This window comes from Nannobrachium achirus, assembly GCF_963921795.1.
Source record: "Nannobrachium achirus genome assembly, chromosome: 6".
Lineage (NCBI taxonomy): Eukaryota > Metazoa > Chordata > Actinopteri > Myctophiformes > Myctophidae > Nannobrachium > Nannobrachium achirus.
In genome coordinates this window covers 25228751-25256123 of record NC_137815.1, presented here as the reverse complement: position 1 = coordinate 25256123, position 27373 = coordinate 25228751, and the positions used below count along the sequence as shown (strand labels likewise).

The following is a 27373-nucleotide window of genomic DNA, read 5'->3' as shown; positions in this document are numbered from 1 at the left end:
ACGCGCGAGTGTGTGTGTGTGTGTACACTATGTGCATGTGCATACGTGTACACAGGTGTGTGTGTGTGTGTGTGTGTGTGTGTGTGTGTGTGTGTGTGCGTGAGTGCGTGCGTGCGTGCGTGCGTGCGTGCGTGCGTGCGTGCGTGCGTGCGCGTGCGTGTGTTTGTTACAAAGAGAGCTTCGCCCCAACATTGAACCTAAATCCTTTTCAACAATAAGTGTGATAAAATACCCCAGTCTTTCCATGTATTACTCTGGGAAATGTTAACGTTTTGAAAAGATGATGTGTCGATTCACGTTTGAAATACACATTTTTGGGGTATTTCTGTTTCACACAACGTGTTATTGATCCTCCTCGCGTCACAGGTAAAAAATGATTTTTTTTTGTTTGTTTTTTTAAATCAGTTGACGTTTTCCTTTTAGGTTGTGGCGAGGAGCTGTTGGGGGAGAGAGACATGGTCACAACATGGAAACCCTTAAGGGAAAAACATGGTCACAACATGGAAACCCTTAAGGGAAAAACATGGTCACAACATGGAAACCCTTAAGGGAAAAACATGGTCACAACATGGAAACCCTTAAGGGAAAGACATGGTCACAACATGTACAAAAGGGTTGGTAGTGCTGGTAGTGCAATCAGCAAGCAGTCCAGTCAGTACAAGAACACCATGCGATTGTACGCTGGTAACCCAGGATGGGATTGCCAGAGTTTTGGTCATTCTCCGAACATAATTATATTGCACACACAAAAGAAAAAACAAGCAAAAACTAAAAAACAAAAAACAAATAAACAAAAACAATAAAAACAACAATTAAAAATAAAACAGATCAATTACAGTCTGTGGTTTTAACCAGGGTCTCCCATTGAATACAAGAAAGCGGACAATAGGAGGAGTTCAGTTGAAGACATTATTCTAAACCTGTATACTAAATATATTTATATATATATAATTAAAATGTATATATAATATATGCAGTATACCCTTTTGTAGATGTGTTTGATTTTGATATAGATTTAAATATAGCTTTTGCTCTTTTAATATAGATTCTTTTAGCTTACTTCTCTCTTATGTGAAAAGACGTGACTCAAAAAAAAAAGAAAAAAAAAAAAGAAAAAGAAGAGAAACCTAAGTCCTTCTAAGGATGACGTCCCAGCCTCTAAAGAGGGTGACGGGGGGAGTGTCAGCTGGAAAAGCCATTCTATATGGTCAATAATATTTAGTATTATAATAATAGCTGTAGTTTTTTAAGTAATTTTTGTATTTACAAAAAACTACGCATGCCGTTAAAATAAAATTATATATTACATTATTTATAATCTCTTAAAAAGTCCATTCTTAAACATCAGCGTTTGTGCCGTATACAACATAGCCGGAACTGTACAATTATTATTATTATTATGTTTTTTCTTCACTTTTTCCCAAATCGATTGTGTGTGTGTGTGTGCGTGTGCGTGTGCGTGTGCGTGTGTGTGTGTGTGTGTGTGTGTGTTTTTGTTTCTTCCATTTTTACTTCTCTGTAATCCATGGTTGTTGGTTCTTGGGAGAAAATGGACGGCAGTAGCGTTTTTATGCTTTTGTCATTCAGAGTTTTTTATTTGGTTCAAAGTTTTTAACACCCACACTGGTTTTTGGAGATGGTCACATGCAGCTAACGGACCAATAGGAGAAAGGGATGAGGGGGGAGGGTGGGTTTATTCATAAACAGGAAGTGACATCACTGCACAGGAACAGGAAGTGCAAAAAGCTGTGTTGTTGGTGCTTCCTGGCTCACAGTACCATAACAATGCATCCAGTGCTCTGTTGGCTAGTATTTGGTTTTATTTGTTATTATGCAGTTAATTATTAGCAAATATGAGGAAAAATATGAACAATGAGATGGTTTCAGAGAGCAGTGTTTCCCAAACAGTGGTTCGGGGACCCATTCTGGGGGCCGTGGACAATTTTCTTTTTTTTATGGATCGTGGACCAATTTTTTTATGGATCGCGAGGAAATATCCTTTTTTTTTTCTTCAGCGTGGCCATGGAGGAGAGTAGCGACACAGACTTTTCTTATGTTCGGTTACCGAACATAAGAAAACAAAACGGAATAAAGAAATAAGAATCTATAACTTAAAAAAAAACAACAACAACCACAACAGCAGCGACAACGACAACAACGACGACAGCGACAACAAAAAATCAAAGACAGTTTGACAAGGAGAAAAAGTAAGAAATAGTGAAAACAGCAGAGCTACAAGCTCACAACGCATCCCATCACCACCATCTGTTGTGAGCTTGTCCATCGATTGGCCACTTTCACTATTAAACAGGTATCGTTTGAACGACAGCAAATTATGGGGGGGTGGGGGGGGAAGAGGGGGGAGGGTCACGAGCCGAGCCGAAATGTTGGGGAAACACTGCGTCAGAGCATGCGTCAAATACAGAAATTTTGGGCCTTTTTTTTCTTCCACTGAGCACGGCACTGTTTGCCTCAGAAAGTATTAAAACCAGCTTTAGAACCAATGATTGACTCCCATGTTATCTCCTAACAGTGGTTTCTATATCATCTGTGATTGCTATTGGGGGGAGGGGAGGGGGATGGTTATATTTGATTTTATAATTGAAATTTAATCGAGACCAGACTACAGTCCATACTGACATAATCCACAAAATGTGATCCGCTACCGATAACAAACGCCCGCCTTTTCGCAAGCCAGCGTTTCTGTCACTGAGATGCTCTTCTTCTAGCCCTATATTTCTAAGCGTCACAAGCAGGAAGCTCTACGAGGGGCCCCTGGGGGTGGGGGCAACAAAGAGGGCCCCTGACTGGGTGGCGTGGGCCAAAGAGGGCGCCCCCCGGTGGCGGGGCACAAAGCCACAAAGCTCCAGATCATTGTCCATCAGCATGGCGTTAAACATAAAAGAGTAAAACATTTTTTTTTCATAAATACTCTCATCACATTCACTTGCATTTAGTTGCAGAGCTTCATAATACATCTATAATAATTATCTCCTGAGAAAAAGGGGTGAATTTTTCAAGCATTGCATACATTTCTATGGTCTCATCTCCGTCTAAACCATGACAGCAAAAAAGAAACAACAGAATGGGCAGGGCACACTTCGCCCAATCCCACCCTGTGGACAACGGAAAGGGGCGGGGCATACTTCGCCCCGCTCCATGGACAAAAGGGCAACAAGGGGGCGGGGGTTTAGTGCTTAATTTGTACTCTGTCGTGCCGCGGAGCTGCGGCTCCGAAAAACAGCGGATCTACAAGTATATGCTTGTGGATGGGGCTGTATAAACAAACAGCGGATCTACAAGTATCTGCTTGCGGAGGGTCTGTTTTCGGCTTCGCCTCTTCACCGTACTACGAAGTATAAACCAGGCTTCTAACAAGGCAGGTCTCTTTGGCTTCTCCACACACAAGTCAGTTTCTCTCTATCTCTCTAAACCCATGACTACAAACTAACTGAAGACACCCATAAACAAACACAGTTTCTAGCATGAGATCAACATCGTTCCCACATCAAACTAGATTTGACTTGACAAAACTGTTTAAAATGAGACGTCAGCTGCCAAATGCCAGGTAAAAAAACAAAGCATATAAGCAGGTAAGTCAAATGTTATCCATATCTAAAATTATAAATAAGCATTGAACTCATAAAAAAAAAAAAAAAAAACATCTCAGCCCTTTCATTAAGTCTAACCACCCCAGAGAAACATCAGAAATGGAAAAGGAGCTTAGCCATACCTGTGTCGTCCCCACACAACTCACATTAGCACCCTCTCGCACAGAACCAAAGGCAGATGGTACGGACAGTACATTACATAAATGAAGATGTTTGCATATAAATTATAAATATAAGCTTCTTCTTCTTATCTTGATTTACAGTGATTCTATTCTCCACTCCTTGAAACCAGCGGACGGTTTCGTCCCGTGAATACACAGACATCCGTTTTCCGTAATCGTCCACACACATCTCCAGAGCAGCAAAAAAAAAAGGTTTGGATTCTTTCCCCTCTTATTCCACCACGTCGGTGTGTCTAAGGAGCCTGATTCAAGTGTTGCGAGACGCGATGTTGCTCGACCAATAAACATACTCACATTGTATTCTCCACTGAACAAAGCGCTGACGCCAAGGCCAACGCCTTTCTCAGTTGAAAATAAGTCCGACTTTAGAATCCCGAACAGTTTCCACACTCCGTCCCCATCGAGGCAACGATTATTGACATTTGAAAAGTGTTAGAGAAAAATAGGATCCATGTTTTAAGATCATCAACCCCCATATCACTTCTCTTTGTTTAGCGATGATTTAAACCTCTAACGTTCAATTTTTGACAATGTCTCGATCTTCATGGTCGAGCCACTGCTGTGGTCTGAGTATTAGTGTCTTGTGGACTATGATTATTCATGCAAGATTTCTGATCAAAACATGCCATCATGCAAGTCATTTCTATGCATTGAACAAGCACAATTATTTATGTATTTGTTTGGAAATCTTTCTGAGTAAATGTAAGCCCTTGGCCCGAGTTGACCCTTTAATAAACAGACCCTTAACCAATTGGTGAGAAAGCCCATGTAGAAAAAGCCTTTTTGATGTGGGTATAACAAAGATAGAATGAGTAGAAGAGTTAAGTGACATGGGCAAAATGTTGAATATTGTTCTTTTTTTGTGTATTTTTTTTTCTTTTTTTGTAACCTTTTTTCTTTTTCTTTTTTTTGCCGCTCAAATTAAGTGGAGATACAAGTATATTTTTAGCATTAACAAACAAAACAAAAAACTTCCATTGCTCTGGGTCTTTTTTTTGTCTTTCACTCACCAGTCGTTCTTCTGTTTGCTCATACAGAGTGAGCGTGTCGTTTAGTTCGATACGTTTCAACCCTAAACGACTCAGAAAGACCCTCGTTTGAACTGCTTTTAGATGATTCTTCAAACATCCAGCAGTGTTCCTTGTTTTTCCCTCTCAACACTGTTTTGCATAAGAATCCGTGAACCGCGCCGTGGATTCCGCGAGTGTCCCTCATTCATGCCTCTAAACGTAGAGTTTTTTGTCTCTTCCATAGACCAGCAGCAAAGTGAGCAGTCTGCCCGTCGGCAGACACAGACATTTCCGTAGTATTTCGTCTGTCGGACGGTCGTTCCCTTTGTGTAAAGATCAGTCTTGGATGCAACAATGTCACACAGTACGCTGATTATGTTTGGTTTTTACTCGTGTTCAAGTGTCTTCAAGCCGTCGGCCGCGGGGCCGCCGCTTCCCTCTGCATCGATAAAAGAATGAAGTCTGTAAACAAAATTATTGAATAATTATTCTTTTTCTTACTTGCAAATGAAATAATCTGTACATCTGTTTGGGTTAGATGGTTTTTCCTCTCACTTTGCTTGAAGTTACATTATTATAATAATTTATTGTTATTACTGTGATTATTACTTCCGACGCGTCTCTTTAACATTTTGATTCCCTGATGTCTTTTTGGTTTCTTCCCTTCTCTTTCCGTCCCCCCTTGCCCTCGTTGTTGTCCTCTTGCTTCTCCTTGTCGGGTTTGGTCACGCTGTCGTAGGAGGGCAGGGAGGCCGTGGACGGCGTTCCCTCCTTCTTCTCCTGCTCCTGGTTGGTCCTGCCGTTCTCCACCTTGTTGTTGTTGGCCGGCGGCTTGCGCTTGCACTTGAAGCCCCGGCGGGACAGGTGGGAGCGATAGGCCCTCTGGATGATCTTGGCAAAGACGTCCTCCTGCTTGCGTCGCAGGGTGGTGGTGATGGGCTCGTAGGACACCTTGGACGGGTTGGCCGCCACAAAGCGCTGCTCCATTTGCTCCCGCAGCATGTCTAGCTCGCCGCTGTCGCCCAGCACCCGCTTGGTGAAGGCAAACAGGATGTCCAGGCAGTGGATGCGGTCGCCGCTCACCATGGGCATGTCCATGGCGATAAGCTCGATGGTGTTGGGCTTGGGGATGCGCAGCGGGTGCTCCAGGGCATCGGCAAAGTCTGACAGCTTGGAGTAGGTGATGAACTGGGAGGCGTCGGGGTCAAACTTCTCCCACACTTCGTAGAAGGTCTCAAAGTCGTCCTCGCTAAGCGGGTCGCTGCTCTCCTCCGTGGCCACGCTGAAGTTCTCGAGGATGATGGCGATATACATGTTGACCACAATGAGGAAGGATATGATGATGTACATGACAAAGAAGAAGATTCCCACCGACGGGTTGCCGCAGTCGCCCGTGTTGGGCGTGCCGGCGTTCTCCAGTAAGGGGTCGCAGTCCGGCGGGTAGTTGAGGATGGGAAGTAGCAGGCCGTCCCAGCCAGCTGACGTGGTGATCATGAACAGGCAGATCATGCTGTTGCCGAAGGTCTCGAAGTTGTACATGTCGTCGATGCCGGCGCCGTACTTGACGTAGCCGAAGTTTGACATGCCGAAGATGGAAAAGATGAACATGACCAGGAACAGCAAGAGGCCGATGTTGAACAGGGCGGGGAGGGACATCATCAGGGCAAACAGCAGGGTCCTAATGCCCTTTGCGCTCTTGATGAGACGCAGAATTCTGCCGATTCGGGCGAGACGGATGACCCTGAATAGGGTCGGCGACACAAAATACTTTTCGATGATGTCAGCCAGGAACATTCCTAGAGCCGGACAGAGGAACACACAGAGACAGTGGGGAGAGCATTAGGTCACCGTAACTATCATTACTGCTTACGTTACAATTGTTAGTTAGACAAAAAGGACAACATGAGATGAAGCCACATCTGCGTTTTGCGACTAGAAAGCCACTAGGGTTTCAATGCTGGCCTGTTATTATTATTTTTCTAAAAATCTACAAAATGATATACTCTGTTACAACAGTCCTGCATTAAAAAAACGATACGAGTAAAAGTACTACGTATTGGCATGAAAATGCTTAAAGTCGGCTACGAAAAGTTAAAGTTACTCGGAATCTCTTGAACATAGCAGATCTACGAGCTCACAACATCTCCGCTTCGAGACACGTTGTAAGATTATGGATTGTGTATTTATTTACTCGAATCTAGAAATGAATCAGTGACTAAAGTGGAGTGGAGTAAAAAGTACTCTGAGTACAAGTATAAAGTATCGAATAAAGTACTTTTTCAAACTGAAGTGGCAAAGACAAATCTCTCTATAATCACACGTTGAAAGCAAACAACAAACAAAACAAAACAGTGGTTCAGTATGTATACTAAAACAGTGACTAAAACACTTAGAACAACAGACTCACTCCCTAGCTTCCGCCGTGGACTGAATGAAGACTCACCTTTTCAGACTCCACCTAAACCCATAGCACTACTGAAACACTCAATGACCATACATGAAGCTAGATATCATTTTTCTTTGGGGGGGGGGGGGGGGGGGGTGGGTTAGAAACTTTTTTACTGATTATATAGTTTTTCTAGATTGATATTCATATGCATTGTTATATTGTTGTTGATGTACTGACATATTATCTTGTTTATTATAGTGATGTATTATCTGCTTATTGTAAGTCGCTTTGGATTAAAAGTGTCTGCTAAATGCCTAAACTGTAAACTGTAAACTGACTAAAACAGTGGTTCCCAAACGTTGTTTTTGCTCGAGACCCAAAAGAGAAAATGTGATGTCTCCCTGGGATCCAAACAAGTGAGAATAGCAGATCTACCAGCTCACAGTGAGCTGGTAGATCTGCTATTTTCACTAGTTTTAAACTATTTATTTATCTATTTGTTTGTTTGTTTATTTATTTATTTATAGCATAGCAATTATTCGATTTTTCAAATTGTATTTATGATGTTGGAAATATATAATGTATTCTTTTAAACGCAGAAAACATATAATAATAAAGGAGACAGATTAGTAAAATAATCATCTAAAACAACAGTGGTTCTCAAACTTTTTCATGTCAAGGACCGCCAAATTCATATGTATTTGGTTGCAGATCCTCATCTGAAAAGATTTTGTGCCAGAGACCCTATAAGAGAAGATTGGTGTTAAATTCTTTCAAAATTTTAGAAACATTAAAAAAATATATATTTATTTTAAAAAATAGCCCAATCTACAAGTTCACAACGTGTCACGTTGCGTCGTGTTGCGTTGTTAACTTGTAGATCGGCTATTTTCAATATTGCCGAAGGGTAAAATTGGGTTAAAGTGGTTATAGCCTGACGCTATATTCACCACTTAAAGGAGAAAACCACCCATTCTCAACATTGAACCATGCCATAATATAACATATATTTTATATATATATGTAATATAGAGCTGTTGCTGTTGTGTAGAAATAAGAAAATAGTACCCCCCCCCCCCCCTTCTGTATTGCCTAGAACTGGAATTGATTGTTGGGGTCATGTGATCAATGTCATACGGTCAGTGTATTCTTTGGCTCCGCCCTCTAGGCTGACTCATGAAAGAGTACACCGACCGTATGTCACTAATCACATGACCCTTTCAAACCCCCCCCGTTCACTCAGATCAGCTAACACAGGGATAACACCCCAGGACAAGATAGTTAGATAGATAGATACCTTTATTATCCAAAGGTGGAAAATCCAGTAGTGGACAAAAAAAACACTAGTCCTCGACAATTCGCCCTCCTGGTCCCCAAACTGTGGAATAAACTCCCTGTCACACTCAGAACAACAGACTCCCTCCCTATAGCTTCCGCCGTGGTCTTAGCCCATAGCACTTACCATAGCACTCGCCTACCATCAATGACCTTACATGAAAGTTAGATAACATTTGTTAAGGTTATTATATAAAGTATAGGTGCTTGGTGTCCCACGTCCTTTTTCTTAGATTACTATTTCTTGTATTAATGTTGATGTATTGATGTATTACCTTGCTTACTGTAACTAAGTCACTTTGGATTAAGAGCATCTGCTAAATGCCTAAATTGTAAATTGTAAACAATTTCAGTTATAGGCAATACAAAAGGGGGAGGGGGATTCTTTCTTATTTCCACACAACAGCTCTAAGATATATGATGACAACGGGTGGGTTTCTCCGTTAAACCCCCAGCATTTCAATTGTGGGGGAGGCTCTGGCAGAAAACAGCAGATGTCGACCGGCTATGTTCAGCGAAAGCTTTCCCCACAATGACAGAAAACAGAAAATACACCAATATAGAGCCCTGAGGGATGCCAGTCAACTAAATAGGGTTTAAGTGGTAAAACACGTTTAGCTGTGGACCCCCTGGGATCTCTTCATCATGGACCCCTGGGGGTCCCCAGGCCCTTATACTTTGAGAACCAGTGATCAGGGAAAAAATAGGTCCTTACCCGTAGGCCACCCTTACCCGTGTGGTCTCCCGCCGCCTCCTCCTACTCCCCTCCCCTCCTCCCCTCCCCCTCTCCTTCTCTCATCCTCCTCTCCTCCCCTCCTCAGACAGACAGACAGACGTGGTTGTTTAATAGTTAGACGTTGTCGTGGTTGTCTCCCCCAGCCCCTCTCTTTAACCACGTACCCACAATGGACAGGATCACCACCACCACGTCAAAGATGTTCCAGCCGATGGTGAAGTAGTAGTGCCGCAGCGCAAAGAGCTTGAGCACAAACTCTGTGGTGAAGACCACGATGAAGACGAAGTTCACCCAGTAGAGCACCTCCTCCGTCTCCTTGGTCTGGTCGTCCGTCTCCACCATCATGGTGACCATGTTGAGGCAGATGAGCATCATGATGGAGATGTCAAAGACCTGCTGCGTGACAAAGTCAAATACCAGCCCCTGGACTTTGTTCTGTAGGAAGCAGAAGAGACAGGTTAACAGCGGGGGGGTCCCGGTGAACTGCTGCTTAGGGTTTAGTGTGAACACATGAAAATGCTCCTGGTGAGCGCCGGTGAGGAACTCAGGGTTTGAATCCAACGCCCTGTCTTTCAAAAAAGGCTGCTCTCTCTCCCGGCGCAGCGCCTGTTACTGTGTGGCATTCCACGTACTGTGCGTACGGTATGTACATGGGGGCAAAGGGCATCCCCACAACCAGGCCATGCCACTAAACATAAATCTGCTCGAAGGTTGTGATTACGTTACTGTAAAAAGTGCACTTAAAATGTTCTATTAGAGCACCGAAGTCTGACATCCCTGACACTAGAGGCCGCTATAATCTCCCTGGCTCAGGGAGGAAATAGTTTTTTCTACTTAGATCACATCATATAAGAACCGTGTTATCCACAAGTTTCCGCGGGAGTTTACTGGAGACCATCGGGACCAAACTTCCGGGTTTAACAGCAGACATACAAGCTCACGTCGCGTCGCAGATGCAACCCGTTGTGAGCTTGTAAATCGGCGGCGGAAGCTCGGTGCAGACGTCTGCGCAATGCACTATGGGGCGTAGGAAACTCGTGGATAGAAATAAACAAATCAGCCGGGCGACAGTGAAAATGTACAAATTTATCCAAAGAGTGAGAAAACATTGTTTTCCCCCCTCCTCCAAACAGACTGTAACTCCATGTCATAAAGCAGTGCTTCTCAACCTGTTCTGCTTCATTACGAGCTCTGGGCTCCCTTTGATCTTCAAAGGCCATACAAGTGTCAAACTTGTTCTGTGCTCGTTAGGATGTCAGTGGAACCGCGTAAATTTTTGCATTTTTCCGACAAACAAAACGTGTGCGTAAGTGTGTGTGTGTGTGTGTGTGTGTGTGTGCGTGCGTGCGTGCGTGTGCGTGTGTGTCACCTACCTAGCCATTTTAAAAGGTACAGGTCTGGTGGTTAAAATGCTGCAAACAGGGACGGACTGGGACTAAAATTCAGCCCTGGCATCTTGACTAGACCAGCCCCCACAACCAGCGCGCGCAGATACCGACTCGTCGGGTCGAGGGCAGCACATATAAATACACAATTAAGCTTTTAATACCACAACTTTTACACCACCAACAAGCGGAGTATGAACATAATTAGTGCCAAAATGTGTCAGAACTTTGGCAAGTTAGCTAATGAATGGAAAATAAGCATATTGATCTGAGAATTGGACAAACAAGTTGTATTGTATTGTTCAATATGCAGTAGGCTATAGGCTACTGTATATTATATACTAGAGCATGACACAGACACCAAACTGAGACTCTGCACGCAGAACTCTGCAAATCTAGACTCCGCACCCAACGGAAAACAACAAACAATGCTTGCAGGGCAGAATTAGGACGATACCCACTCATTATAAAAGTAACAAAGAGAGCACTTAAATTCTATAATCACCTAAAATAAGGCATCCAGACACTCTCCATAACATAGCCCTCAACCATAGTGAAACTGTACCTTTTCCTATGCAAACTTCAAATAGTCTTCAGTCTTCAATCAATCAATCAATCAATCAATCAGGAATAGATAGCACCTTAACTCTGCAGCCGCACTGAGGCGCTTCAACACAATAGTGCATCAGTTCTTTTAGTTGTGCATACTAGCCTAGTATCCACCAAATGTTTCCTCAGCTCCCCCCAAGTGCAACCAGTCATTATACAGACAGCAATGTTAGCTTAGCTTAGCTAATGTGAATATCTTTTTGTTTACAGTGAGAAAACACTACAAACATAATGTAATGTCCTCTTCAAAGCATAAAACACAGACTGCAGTGAGGCCTCAGTGTAATCTCTTACAGAGGGAGATTCACACTAAAAAACAGCTGTTAACACAAAGCAATCTGTTGGACATTGACTTTGATATGTCCATTCTAAACAACTGTTGCAGTGGGCCGCTAGGCTAGGGGGCTGCCCAGTGGAAAAAACTGGGCGGCCCCCTAGCCTAGCGGCCCACCGGGCATTTGCCCGGTATGCCAGATGGCCAGTCCGCCCCTGGCTGCAAACCATTCCAAGATAGCATCAGAACTGGCGCTACAATCAACGCCAAAGTCCGACACACACAAAAAAAGAAACACTCACAAAGCAGCGACTTGTTGAAAGTTCTACTCCACCAATATGAAATATTTAGCCTACACAAAAAGCATGTTTCGGGGAAGAGTGATTAAGTGATAAAGTCCAAACCAGGGGTTTCCTTCAAGAAACCAACAGAAATCTCCCAAGGGCATAACGTGTTATACTGTGGCCACAACGTTTTTTTCCAGATTATGCAGGCATCTATTTATAGAAAATATCTAGGCGATAATTAAAACCCTTCTATTCCAGTAAGTTCAAACTTGTATTACTCAATGTCAGTTGCACATATAATTGATTGTTTTTGCTAGGGAAAAACTTCTAAATGAGATCGTGCCCATGCATTTATTCCAAATTGTTCAAGAACAACAATCGGTTTACTTTGGGTGCGCGTTTTTTGCGAATTATACAGAATTGTTAACACGATTGTGATCAGATGGGCGGTGTTTATTTTAATGATCGACCAAGCAATTGTGTTCCCGCTCGATCAATGAAACTAACGTAGATTACTTATAATCGAATACGTTCTTATTGAAAAAAATACCATGACATTTTCTTTACAAGAATATTTTTAATATTATCATTAAAAATCATAATGTTTTGCCAAGTATTTGGGGTCCCAATTTGCAATACCATCAGGGCCCACCAGTGGTCCCTGCCCGGCCCACAGGTTGAGATCTACTGTATATAAACGACACAGAGCCACACGCCTGACGATAGTCGCTATGCTGGATTTGTTCGTTTTTGGAACACAGTTCTTATATAACGCGATCTAAGATTTCCCTCTGGGATTCTCAATCGAAAAATATATCTCGGCGACCCAGGGGTATCGAGAGTGACGTCAGGACTTCGGTGCTCTATAGGCAAATCTAAAGATACATAAATTATATATCTATATAGATCTATACGGTAAATAGATAGATAGATGAATAAACCTTTATTGATCCCGAGGGTAATTCAGCGCCGCAGTAGAGGCATGAAACACAGATACAGGTAAGAGTAGAGAGATTAAGAAAAGATAGCAATAAACAATAAATCACGAATTATCACGATGCTTTGTTCTTTGAGAGGCTCCCTTTATCCTGTTTAAATGTAACCGTTAAAGATATTAATGCACCACCAGACGCCATGATAGTTATAATGTACTCTTAACTTCATTAAATGTGTATACTATTAATTTCATTAAATGTGTATACGTACTATACACGTTCATAACATTTTAGATCATAGCTGCCGCGCGGCAGCAGTGACTATGGGGCCGGGCATTTTTGAGGAGGAGAGAAGAAGAAGGAGGAAGAAGAGGAAGGAAGTAGGAAAACAGGAGAGGAAGGAAGACAAATGGGAAACACAGGAGGGTTGGTCAGTAGAAACTGTCGGGGTTATGGTTAAAGCTATGACACTCTGTGGACACACAGCAGTACATTAATGCCTAGAGTAGTAGGTAGGTATACTGTACGATACGATACGATACGTTTCACTGAGCCCCGCCCCCAGGTCTTGAACTCACAACCTTTGGTCAATTTGGTGATCATGTCGAGCTACCCGGGGGGGAGGGGGAAATCACATGCAGGTGGCTTCACACTAAAACTCACACAACAACCAACAGGGTTGCACAGGGATGTGTCATTGACTCATTGTTAAGCATTTTCTAGCTACTAGAGGGTGACAGACACTGCAATACATTTGTACACAACACAGCAAAGACAGCACAAGTAGAACTACTGGGCTATGATAAAATAAAAGATTAAAAAGAAATAAAAGAAATCCTGAGAAATCCTAAGAACTGAGCAAGAAGGCAAATTGACAAGCTACGTACAAGAACCTGAATTCATAATTCCTGCCAGCATGAAGCATCTGAACATTTCTAGGCATACTAAGTTACTATTCAGTACATGGATTTAGTGGGAAGAAGAAATGTATCCAAGCAAATGGAAGTGTATTATCCCTTCTGCAGAGTTGTGAAAAAAACAGTTTTGCTTAAAGTCTCTTGCAATAGTCAAGCCAGTTATATACCACAGCATAAACGTCATCTACAGCCTCAGTTGACATTATTCATATCCATCCAAACCATAAAAGAAGAAAAATCAGAAAACTTAAAAAATATATATAGATATTTTTTGAAATCATATGTCTCTAATCCACACAGCACAATGCCTCAGTAGGCATTTAGCAACTTTTTATTCTGCATCATCCAGGGCTCGAACTCTCAACCTTAGGCACCAAGGTTGTGAGTCATGAACTTGTTGAGCTATTTGCCAAGTGAGAAACCGGCGATGGCTTCACACTATGACGTAGGCAATCACCAGGGTTGCATGTAAAGGCAGATTTCAAACTAGTGTCAAAAAGTCTGTTTTTTTTGTTGTTGTGTGTGTACTTCATCTAGACAACATAGAGATGTTTATTCATTTATTTTGACAATGATTGACTGCTCTATCTATAAAGGGAGAGAACGGATGTTTTTTGTTTTTATGAGGCTCTCTAGGTTACATGACGATAAGTCAGCCTGGTCGCCAAAGAATCAACGTCGACATTGTACGTTTCTGCGATCCACAGGTACGTTGAATGTGGAGCAAAACACATTGCATATCAACATTTCCAGATGCGGACCATGTCAAGCTCAAGTCCTAGATTTCGTGGTCAAAGTTTTCTAAACATATTAACTAGAGATTAGTAATAACTGATAATTAATAACCGATTCCCATCCTATTGATATGCAAGTCGAACAGCGGTGAGTCGTCAGCGCGGCCATCGCACCGCTCGGCACCGGCACTTCGCTCGGCTGGAACCTCGCTAGGGGGCGGCGCCTCGCATGGGGGCAGCGCCTCTCAGGCAGGGGCCGAACCTCGCTTGGGGGCGGCGCCTTGCGGGACTCAGGCCGGCTTCTGACGCCATGCTTGCCTTGAAAAGTCGAAATTCAACGTAACCGCGGTTTGCAGAAACACAAAATGGCAATGTTTTTTTTTTACGGCGTGGCTCCTTTGAGGCGAGCCGCCTAGAAGAGGGTCTGTCTGTGTGCCTGTCCGTCCCGCGGCGAAAGCTTGCAAACCGCTGGACCGATCAGCGCCAAATTTCCGCCAGTAGGCCAAGGACGTAAATCCCTGAATGTCTTTTCACATTTTTGTGAATTCCATAATCTCAGATCCCCCGTCCCGCCGTCACTCCATAATTGGGCAAAGATAGATGTCATCATTATGACGTCATCAAAAAGGACGTCAAGAGATCCACAGGGAAGCCACGCCGTTAATGATTAACGCCTTCTGCTTTCTCTGGCGATTGGGTTGGCTTGAGAATGTCTGACTATTTCTGCTGACTTATTGGGCCACTAGGGTACGTTTGGGTACGTTTGGATGAATGTTACAGGGGCGGTAGGGAAGATGTACCACTGATTTCTTAGGAGATTGTTTTAACTTTAGACAGTCGCACTTTAGACAGTCGCTCTAGCGCCACCATCAGGACTATAAGCGCAACAATGCCAGATGAGGAAGGAATGAAAGGTAGATTTCCTCATTGGAAGATGAAGAAGAAGATTCAAGACGCAAGATTCAAGAATGACAAATACAGAGCTGCCCGGCCCCTAATATAAATGGGAAATAAAATCTTCACTAACCAATGGCCTGGGTATTGGCTTCTGTGGTTTCTTTGAACCTAGTTTCTTCATGGCATTGTAGTACTTCTTCTGCTCTTCCGTCATGAAGATATCCTGACCTCCAAAGTAAAGGCATAAGAGAAATCTGGTTACAATTTGAAAGCATTTGGACCCGGATCTGCCGATAATCCAAATGTTGGGTTAATGATATAGTTAAGACTTCATGACACTCTTGTACACGCCAACACATGCATGCACACACAAGGCGTGTGTGCACACGCACACTTGAGCTTTGGATTATTTAGATGAGCTTTGACTCTTGTTGTGAAAAGTGCCTTCCAAAGAAATGTGCTTACATACTTGTAGTAGGTTGCATGCTTCAATGTAGAGGTCTTCACGGGTTCCGCTCCCGAACCGATAAAACCTTAGAGACCCAACCCGAGACCCGTTTTTGGGGGTTCGGGTACCACATTTTATTATCAAATTGGGGTCAGAGTCGGGTCCCGTTCTATCACCGTCAGTGCCTGTCCTTGTCACCAATGAGGCGAAACGTTAGTTTTAAAGAACATGAATGTAAAGAGGAATAAATTGTCGGGTCCGTTTAATTGAATGGTCTTGGATCCCGCTCTCTCTCTTTCCTGAATCCACCTGGACACACACTGGGTCGGTAATAGAACAATGGCAGATCCAACCGGATCTCAGTATGAATTTCCCCGGGGTCAATTAGGGTTCGGGTCTGTCATTAATGAAAAGAAAAAAAGAAAAAAAGATCCAATCGGATCTCGGAACAAATTTCCCGGGTCATTGGAGGTTCGGGTTCCATTTTTGTACCCGCGAAGACCTTTACCTCAATGCACTGCAATGCAATGCTAATAAGAAGAAGGAGAATAAGAATAAGAATAAATAGGAAGAAAATAATCCGTCTTATCTTTTTCTTTTGCTGGTTGAAGTTGTCAATGATGACACCAATGAAGAGGTTGAGGGTGAAGAAAGAGCCAAAGATGATGAAAACAACAAAGTAGATGTACATGTAGATGTTGTCCTCGTAGATAGGCTGGTCCTCCACCTGCACACATCATTCATACATAAACATGGCTGTACCTTTGGTCACATGAATCAGGGAGCCCAGCGTCGGAGCTGTGAGTCATCCCAGCCTACCTTTCTGGAGTCGATGGCTGCGTACATAATATCCATCCAGCCCTTGAACGTGGCCTGTGTGAGAGGAGCCAAACAACAAGCTTAAATTCAATTCAATTCAATTCAAGTCACTTCCGTTCAAATGTCATTGCAAATTCAAACAAATGTTACAATTTGCAACTTTTGACACATTGCAACTCGACTCCACGCAAATGTGTTTTTTTTTTTTTTTCGAGGGCTTGGACTGCAAAGGAGCGTAAGTGAAACTTATAGAATTTCACAGGAGAAGCTTGTAATTATTTAGTTAAAAACAACATAAAAAACATTCCTTGTATCATAATAAAAGTGCTTGTTCTTAAAGTCGGACTAATGGGTTTTTCACATGTTTGGCGGAGAGCGTTCCGGTTACCAACATGTATACAGTATCACTTATATCACCTCTATGAAAGGATGCACTCGCTCTCTCTCTCTCTCTCTCTCTCTCTCTCTCTCTCTCTCTCTCTCTCTCTCTCTCTCTCTCTCTCTCTCTCTCTCTCTCTCTCTCTCTCTCTCTCTCTCTCACACACACACACACACACACACACACACACACACACACACACACACACACACACACACACACACACACACATGCAACAATGTCCACATGCACATCATCATGCGTTTGTAGACACGCATTCACATGTTTTTGAAGCTTATCTATGAAAATCCTGGTGGTTTATGTCACTCAGCATTTCTCTAAAGCATCTTATGGAAATTTACCCCCAAAAATGGCCTTCACTGAAAGTGAAACTGTGAAAGCTGGTGTGACAAGTGACACTGTACGTGTCGTCATCTGGTGCAGCCAGGGACCGACCAATCACGTTCTCTTCAACGAGATGTGTAACCACCCAGAACGCATTATGTATTTATTATGGGGAAAGTCGGCTTCTGATTGGACAACATGTGTGGAATGCGTCTGTAAGCAAACTTGCGCTCCAAGCCCTCGATTTGTACTTAATCGCTATTAAAATGCGAGAAAAAGGAAATGCAGAAAATATTAGACCCAGGAGAATAGGTTAGGAGAAACAAACAACAGACAATGTGTTAGTCAACGGAACAGAAAGAGAGTTGATGAAGACGCCGACACTCAAAAGAGCCCTCCGAAGGTGTCAAGAGATGTCTCACCACTTGCAGCAGTGCCAGGTACCCTGCGCCTACGTTATCAAAGTTGATCTTGACGTTCCTCCAGCGGACCTCCGTGTAGTTGGAGTTGATGAGCGCAAAGCACTCCGTCTTGTTGTTGACGTCCTCATGGTTAAAGTACTCCTCAGCCGTGTCGTTCCAGCAGTAGTAGTACTTCCCGGCGAACAGGTTGACGCCCATGATGCTGAAGATCAGCCAGAAGATAAGACACACCAGCAGCACGTTCATGATGGAAGGGATGGCTCCCACTAGGGCGTTGACCACCACCTGGAGAGGGGGGTGAGTGGGGGGATACACACATTCAACTCATAGAATACAACAACACTCACCCCCAAAAACACGCTCGTCCCCAAGGATCGAATCCGGCGACCTCGGAACGGTCACCAACAGATGCCTAAACCTAACCTTATTCCTAAACCCAGGGTTCCCACACATTTTTTACCAATTCATTTCCAGAACCTTTCCAAAACTTTTCCAGAATATTTAACCCAATTTCTAGGACTATATAACAATGATTCAGCTCAATAACAAGTCGCTTACTCCTATGCGCAATGCCCAAAGACAGGTAGTGTATGCCAGTGGTTCTCAACCTTTTCGGGCTGTGACCCCCGAAATAATCATATTTTAACTGGGGACCCGGCACCCTGACGAGCACTAAGAGTTGAGGAATTTTGTATAACAAGTTTCTATTGTGAAAATAGCAGATCTACTATTCGGCTATTTTCACAATTTCTGCCTCTAATATTTGACAATTTGGCCAATGTTTAATTTGTCATACCAAAGAAAATACATAGCTATTTTTTTCCAGAACCTTCCAGGACCCTTGATCAATTCCAAAACTTTTCCAGTAATGAATGACCTCAGTAAAACTATGTCTAAACCGAACCGTATTCCTAACCTTAACCTCGGTGAAACTATGTCTAAACCTAACCTTATTCGTAACCTTAACCTCAGTAAAACAATACCTAAACTTAATCTTATTCCTGAACATAACCTCAGTAACACTATGCCTAATCTTGTGTTCCTAATCTTAACCTCAGCAAAACGAATACAAGAACCGCTGGGGGTGAGCAGTCCGCTGGGGGTGAGTGTGTTTTGGGGTGAGCGTTCCGGTTACCAACATTTATACAGTATCACTTATATCACCTCTATGAAAGGATACTCTCTCTCTCAGGCACAGGCAGGCAGGCAGGCAGGCAGGCACACAGCACGCACGCACGCACGCACGCACGCGCACGCACACGCACACGCACACACACACACACACACACACACACACACACACACACACACACACACACACACACACACATGCAACAACGTCCACATGCACATGCAGGTGTAGACACACATTCTCTCCCTCCATCAGAGGCACTATTGGTATGCTGGATACTTTTTTAGATAGCAAGATGAAGCTTGATGCCGTCGAATGTAATGATCCGCATCACCTAAAATGGGTTTAATTCAGATGATTATGAGGATGCTATCGATATACCACCGTATGGTAAGGTGCTTGTCATAGTTGTAAGACAAAATGTGAGGGCTGTGAACCAGTAATCAGCACATGTACATGGTGTGCCCGTTAAGATTCTCTAGTCCAGGGCTGGGCAACCTTAGACATGGGCGCCAACAGGGGAGGGTGATCACTGGCACACTGGCATAAGTGTCTGAGAGAGGATTTTTTCATATTATAATTTATTTTAAAAAAATTATGAAGTGGGTTTTTTATGTAGTCAATTAAATTAAGTCCTCTCACATATGCAAGCAAATTCAAACTGACTGTCTGGGAGACAGGGTGGGGTTATTACAACGTCCTCACGGTAAAAAGGTCAAAAACGTTGCCGACCCCTGCTCTATTGTAGGTTTTGCATCATTTTATTGTCTTTGCCTATATTGTATTTTTCTGGCCCAGGAGGTCCCAACGTTCTCCATGCCAAAGACCCCCAAATTCCTCCATACACATGGGTATTTCAGCAGTACTTTCTTCCCCTGCATCCATATCTACTGTCCGTGTTTGGGACTGTTATTATAGGTGAGAAAAGCTCTGTTTTCTTGGAATTTAGCCCAGAAGACGAACCTTGGCACACTCTTCTAGTCACTTCCCCAATGATCCTCCAAGGCCAAGAACTTGGCAAGTGTGGTTCTCTCCTCTCCAAGGCCATCTTGGCTGTTCCAGAAATAGCTGTTGATGGCACTCCTCATCTTGTCCAGTATCATGAGGCTGTACGTTTTTGCAATGATACATACATGGCAGACTGATGCCATGTTAGCCGTCTTGGCGTTGAGAGATCTCCAGATTTCCACCATCTCATATCCGGCTTGTTCTTGTTTTCCATGAGAGCCTGGTTGCAGATCTCCAGGATGATGGCGATAACCTCTCATCCTGGCCAGCTTCTTTCCCAATGTTTCAGAGTGGATTTCACAGCGTAAAAGGGACCGTCGTCAATACTACGATTAGATTAGATTAGATGTCTTTGTTATCCACAAGGGAAAATGGTTTTGCTCGGGTCAATGCATGTATCGAGATTTGAAACAGCTGCATGTATTTCTTCCTCAGCTCCATTCACTAGCGAGGAGTTTCTCTTCACTCCTCCAGGCTGTTGCCTGCAACCTGTCGCTCCTTTCACACATCTCATGATGACCCTCATGACCCCATGATGACCCTCATGACCCCATGATGACCCTCATGACCCTGACACACTAATGCTCCCACTGCCCACACCCTCTATACCAGGGTTCCCCAATTAGTTTTCCCCAAGGGCCGAATCATGTCTAGGGTACCAAGCCGAGGGCCACAACATTGCAGGGGGCGGCGGTGGCGTTCCTGCTACTCCAGTGACAGTTCAGATATCGTAGTTTTCGGGTGAAAATCTTGTATGTCCAAAACCGTTTGTTTTGCATTTATCATTTTAAAAATGATTTAAACTAGTGAAAACAGCCGATCTACAAGCACACAACGCCTCGCGATGCGAGGCGTTGTGTGCTTGTAGATCTGCTGTTTTCACTACTTTTGTGCGACAGCCTTGTATGATGAACTTTGCGAAAGAACATACACATTTGGAGATACGAGGTTTCCACCCGACAATGACGATATACTAGTGTTGTTGCTGCTCTTATACCACCATTATTATTGGGGTTGGTGTGGGCCAGACAGTAGCCCCCCGGCGGGCCGCAAATGGCCCGCGGGCCGCCTATTGGGGAACCCTGCTCAATAACATCATCCCTATCAACTCTTCCACCTCCTCTTGATTGAAGCCTCGCATCCAACAGCTGAATGAACGCCAGGGCTTGTGGTGTTACAGAACATCTGGTGCTGGCATGGGGTTTGGCTTGGAGAAGCTCAGGCTCATCTTACTCCAATAGAAACCAGCACCATGACCAGAGCCCTCACTGAAGGTCCAGCCTTCAGAATAAGAGTTCCCCCATCTCACCAGTATGTCGTCGACAGACGATAGATCGGTCGATAGACCGATTTCTGGAAGGTCCGTCTCTTGCCCATTCTTTTCTTTTCAGAACAGGGTGTTTGCCAGCCAGTAGCTCTTATTCCAACACTGGGGCAACAAGGTATTCACCATTGCGTTCAGTGTTGTAATTAAATGGCACATCAAGGGTTGCAGCCAATGCTCTGAGTCTTGCTTGAAAGTGTCCATGCATTAATACGAAGTTGTGAGCTGCTGCTGTAAGGTCCTTTCAGGACAATACAGACTGGAAGGGACTGGCAGGACATAACACACTGCCGCTGTAAGGTTGAGTTGTAAAACTTGATGACATTGCAAGGAAGAAAAAGTAAGCAACAATGTTATATTGCTGAGTGTTCCTCACAGCAGCTGTGGCTACTACCATTTATGGTACCAAATAGAAAAATCACACCTAGTGTGAAGTGAGCGGTGCTATTTATTAGCTCATTTCATTAAGCGTCCCTTGAAGCTTGGCCAATGTGACCCTGGGCGTACAACGCCACCACTGCCCCTCCACAGAGGGGTCAATGAAGAGTTTGAAAGCTTGTTTGATGAGCGTGAAAATGATGTGAATCATATTATAACTATTTGCTACCATTACCTTTACATATTATTATGTAAAGGTATTATAGTTGCAATAATACAAGCTTTGCATCAGTCAATCAGTCTTATTGACACTGTAATGAAACTGTACTTTTTCCTATTGCAAACTTCTAATACATTCTTCAAACAAGCAATCAATCAATCATTTTATACTAAAACGGTGTGTGTGTGTGTGTGTGCGTGTGTGTGTGTGTGTGTGTGTGTGTGTGTGTGTGTGTGTGTGTGTGTGTGTGTGTGTGTGTGTGTGTGTGTGTGTGTGTGTGTGTGTGTGTGTGCATGCACACATTCTGAAGCATATCAACAAAGAAATATCTTTAAGATGCTTAAACATGCTTTAAATATTGATATTAGATGTATTAGGACCATCCGAGATGATGCGTCTCCATGCAAATTATGTTTGCATATGTGAAATGGATGGTAGCTTCCTAAAAATAAAATAAAAAAAACTTCCTCCACATTGTCATATTATCTAGCATGCGCCGATGCCCTTATCTTCATTATGATTATGGTTTCCTTATTATTATTAAAGCGATCAGCCATGCAAATAAAAAGGCCAAGCCGACCTGGTATTTCAGATTCTTACCCTCATCCCTTCAAAACGTGACAGAGCCCTAAGGGGTCGCAAGGCCCTCAGTGTCCTGAGTGATTTAATGGGCCCTAGATCGGAGTAGCCCAACGCATTAGCTATGAGGCTGACTATAGACACCTACACAGAGAGAGAGAGAGAGAGAGAGAGAGAGAGAGAGAGAGAGAGAGAGAGAGAGAAGACACAAGACGAGCCACACAGTTACACAAGATACAGAGAGAAAGATAGACCCTACTTAAGGATGGTTGGATGGTTAATGAGCTTATTAATGAGCTTATACATACATATACATACATATATACATGTGTATATATGTATATATATATGTATATATACACTGTATACACACAGTATAAATGTATATATGTGTATTGTGTACGTGTATGTATCAACTGTATTATACCATAATTGAGAGAGGTTATCATTAAACAGAAAGTTAATCAAATATACAGGAAGTTCAGGAAGTAGTACATAGTTCCCAAACATTTCTCTGAATGCGCTTTTTCTTTGTTTGTGTGCTTGTTGCGTTTTGTTGCTGGCTTTTAGTTTGGCAGGGCTGGGCGAAGCTCGCTTATAACCAGCTCCAACACACACTGCAGCTACATACTGAGAATCACCTGGAAAATAGAAACTTTGAGAATGTAGTTTGACAGTAGTAGTTGTGACACCACGGAAAGAGAAGAGACGAGGAGAGAAGATAATATACACAACGAAGTGGGGGGAAAAATCAGAGGAGAGAGAAATGCATTCACAAACAACACAAACTCAATGTGACACGAGAAAATGCACACGCACACCCACATCACAGTACGGTACGGTACGGTTACGGTTACACCTGACAAAACAACGACATGGTATTGACACCAGGTGGAAGATCAGTTATAAAGAAGGGAAAGAAGAGAGGAACGCAGGAGGAGAGCATAACCTGTAGGAAGGAAAAAGGTCCCAACAGAGCACATGAACCTTACCCTGCGCCCCCCTCAGCGCCCTCTCCTGGCCCTGAACCGCCCTGCAGCAACAACAATGTCTCTCTCAACTTTAAAGAGAGACACTGTTAGAGGCCACACCTCCTGCTGTGAGAAGAAAGGACAGCGGATCAATGGGACGTCATTCTGTTGAGCTCATCAGCAGCAGTATTATTATTATTATTAATAATATTCATAGCAACACAATGGATCATATGACAAGGACAATGTGTGCTTCCTGTTTCCTGTGTCGCTGGACATCCTCTCCTCTGGGGGCAGCGAAGAGCTGGAGAGGCACGTCAATCCCTGCAGGAAGTCATGGCTTCATCTTGAAGGGATAGTTCAGCCCAAATATAAATGTATTTCCTATCAATACTCACTCCATGAAGACTTGAATTCATGGAAATTTGTTTTCTTTTTTGTCGCATTCCTAAGACAATAATTTGATGAACAGCTGCTGCAGTGGTTCCCTATGGAGACACAAAGAGTCTGCGATGTCCCCGATGGAGACACAAAGAGTCTGCTTTGTCCCCGATGGAGACACAAAGAGTCTGCTTTGTCCCCTATGGAGACACAAAGAGCCTGCTGTGTCTCCTATGGAGACACAAAGAGCCTGCTTTGTTCCCTAGGAGACACAAAGAGTCTGCTTTGTTCCCTAGGGAGACACAAAGAGTCTGCTTTGTCCCCTATGGAGACACAAAGAGCCTGCTTTGTTCCCTATGGAGACACAAATATTCTGCTCTGTCCCCTATGGAGACACAAAGAGCCTGCTTTGTTCCCTAGGGAGACACAAAGAGTCTGCTTTGTCTCCTATGGAGACACACAGAGCCTGCTTTGTCCCCTATGGAGACACAAAGAGCTAAAGAGTCTGCTTTGTCCCCAATGGAGACACAAAGAGTCTGCTTTTGTTCCCTATGGAGACACAAAGAGCCTCCTCAAATTATTGGCTCAGGAATGCGACAAAAATAAACAAAACAATATATCCATGAATTCAAGTCTCCATGGGGTGAGTAATCGATAGAAAAAACGTCATTTTGAGGGTGAGCTACCCCTTTAAAGGACAACTTCACCCTAGTCTGGGATCCAGTCAGCTTGCTACGTCCTGTGTTTTTCTTTTGTGTGTTTTTCTCACTCTGCCCAAACGGGAGAAAATGACTCGTGGCCTCTGATTGGTCTTTGGAGGGGGCGGACACTTCCTGACTTGCTTACGTAATGGAAATGTGAGTCAAATGGACCCTGCTGGCCAGACTGAGAAGTGCAGTGAGAAAAAGACGGACGTATCGAATCAGACTGGATTCCAGGTTAACTTCACCCTAATCTGAGTCGCCACTAGAGTTCACCCATCACAGGGAGGATGGGAGGAGACCACATGGTAAGGGTGGCACCCGCTTCGAATGTTATCATCCAATATCATCGGCTCTTATCACTTCTTATCAGCCGATTGTATGGAACTAGTAGGGCCATGCTCTGCAGACTGAGTCGGTCAGAGTGTTAGTGCGCATACATGTGCCGACACATGTTGACTCGAATAGTTATCTCCCCTGAGTGGGAGGCAAACCCGGACCATAGTGATAGTGGTTAGCCAAACCCCCTTTTTGTGTTATCTTTGACAACGTGGATACTGGGGGACTAATATTTACTATTCTGTCCATAACGGCACATAACTTTGTAATGGCCCTGAGTCGGCTCAAGCAACCTTCGCACCGCTCGACACGGCGACTCACTCGCTGCTGCTCGCTCTGCGGTGTCTCGCGGGCTCAAGGTCGCCTGAGACGGTGTGCCTCCGTCGCGGTTCCTGTGGCGAGAGCAGTAGCGTCGGGTGGCTGGGAAACCCAAGGTAGTGGTTTCAAATCCTACTTGGCGATTCCCTTTTTTATTTTACCACTAAAAGGTGCAATTGCATTACTTCAGTCTACAGAGCATGTCCATACAATTGGTTGATAATCGCTTCAGTCTGCAGAGCAAGGCCCTACTAGCTTCATACAATCGGCTGATAAGAAGTGATAATCTCCGATGCTATTGGATGATAACATTCGAAGCAGGTGAGGGTGGCCTACGGGTAAGGACTAGTGTGTGTGTGTGTGTGTGTGTGTGTGTGTGTGTGTGTGTGTGTGTGTGTGTGTGTGTGTGTATGCATGCAGTTTCAAGATTCCCCATTGATGATATCACTGGCAGGCAGGGTTTCTGAACTGTCCACAGCCCTCCTCTGAGACACAGACTTAATTGGTACATATTATGAGCATTATTAGTGAGAACCAGTTATATGAAGATGGAAATGGGTGAAGTTGGATATGGGTGAAGTCGACCTTTAAATAACGAAGACGACGAAGATCATGGATGCATATCGGCTCCTTCCTGTAGCCTATTGTCGTTCAGCAATATGCCGAGCCAACGTTATCCCGTTACACAACATTCCATCTGTCAAAACAGATCAGCCCGGTACCACTGACAACATCACTTAAAGGAATACTTCAATTTTTTTTTAATCTCATCCCTACTTTGGTGCTCACTAACATTCATTATTATCAGACCAGTACCATTTCGTGGTGGGCTGTGGATAGCTTTGAAATGCAACAACCATAGCTACTATTTCAGCATGTTAACTTTAAAAAGAATAGAAAGGCTGAAGTTTCAATTAGGCTCTATGCACAGCAGCCTTATTTTAAAGAAATTGGGCCCCTTACTTATTTCCTTCAAGGGTGTTACCAATGACACTGACGAAGGCTCTGTTCCATTCTGGTCAAACAGAGTCAGTGTTACCACTGATATAGTCTTGCGTGGCCAGACTCTTGACTCCCACAATTTGCAAATGCTCCCGTCATACAGTCTGGAACAGAAGTCGGATCATGAGTAGTATGTGACGCACCCGCTCCCTTGGTGCAGTAGCGGTAACAAGTCCTACTGGAAGCGTTATGTCTTCTTTCAATATTCAATATATCAAAATTTGAGGCATTATTTTCAGTGTTATAACTAACAGCGTTACGTAACAGCGTTAGGTTCGGGGGTAACAGAATAACCTAACAAGTTAGTTTTGCAATGTAGTAGTTTAGTTAATAGTTACCTTTTCCAAAATAATGGCGTTTCTCAGTTACATTTAAGACCTATATTTCCCTGATCTTTCTGTTGCCATAAAGGAAAAATAATCCACCTGACACATTTGCGCTGTTTCCTGAATGAACTCGTCTCTGTCAAAGAGGCATGCGTAACACTGTGTTGTGTCTTATTTTTTACATTCATTTAGAGTCGCACACGAGTCATGGCAGGGCTTGAGAGAAGACAGAAAGGTTGCCCTTTAGTAAGGCTGAGGAAGTATTCACAGTACTTTTGGATTTACTGGTGGTGAAAGGAGATCAACGTCAATGCAAACTATCCATGTTGAATCCCAGCATAGCTCCACAACACTCCAGTAGGCTGAACTCCGGATTTTATGTTTACCAAACGTCCTCGCTGGTGGGCTTTAATGGTCGGTAACGGAAAAGTAAACTAACAAGTTACTGTTCCCAGTGGGTAACGGAGTAACATAAGAGATTACTTTTTTAATGGCAATAACGCTGTAACTTAATTAGTTACTTTAAAAAGTCACGATACCAAACACTGGTTATTTCGTCTTTCTCTGGTGTTGTTGGTGTTACATCCATGATGTTTTCAAATGTTATCTTAAACTATACACACATAACAACAATATACCGCTCGAATGACTGTCTGTGCTAGTGTTCTTCTGTTATGTTTGTACAGCAGTGACTACTTCCGTTACTCCCCTTTCGGGAGATGTAGTTCCAGACTCTATATACTGTAGCATTTGGAGATTGTGGAATGGTTGTCTGGCTACGCGAGACAACCAATGATACTGATGAAGGCTCAGTTTCATTCTGGTCAAACAGAGTCAGGGTGATGATATTGTGCATGTTGGCTCGAACTGGAAACACTCTGTTACACCAGTGGGTCTCAAAAGTGTCCTCGAGAGGGTTCCAAATGGCCCCTTAAGGGTCTGTAACTCTGAGAGACGCGGAAGCGATGCAGATTCCCTCG

The 27373-nt window shown here is 43.5% G+C and overlaps 1 protein-coding gene across 3 annotated transcripts in view; it reads right to left on the bottom strand.

Moving 5' to 3' along the window:
• Positions 1-5427: 5427 nt before the first annotated feature.
• The window catches only part of LOC308287747 (sodium channel protein type 8 subunit alpha-like), a gene marked incomplete at both ends in the record, with an annotated part of 112341 nt that continues 90395 nt past the window's right edge, over positions 5428-27373 (bottom strand). For all 3 annotated transcript variants that reach the window (XM_080728997.1, XM_080728998.1, XM_080728999.1), the window contains 7 exons: positions 5428-6599; positions 9428-9698; positions 15432-15536; positions 16339-16476; positions 16569-16622; positions 17715-17999; positions 22377-22499. In XM_080728997.1, coding sequence (XP_080585123.1) covers positions 5428-6599; positions 9428-9698; positions 15432-15536; positions 16339-16476; positions 16569-16622; positions 17715-17999; positions 22377-22499 — 2148 coding nt within the window. The remainder of the gene's footprint in view (positions 6600-9427; positions 9699-15431; positions 15537-16338; positions 16477-16568; positions 16623-17714; positions 18000-22376; positions 22500-27373) is intronic.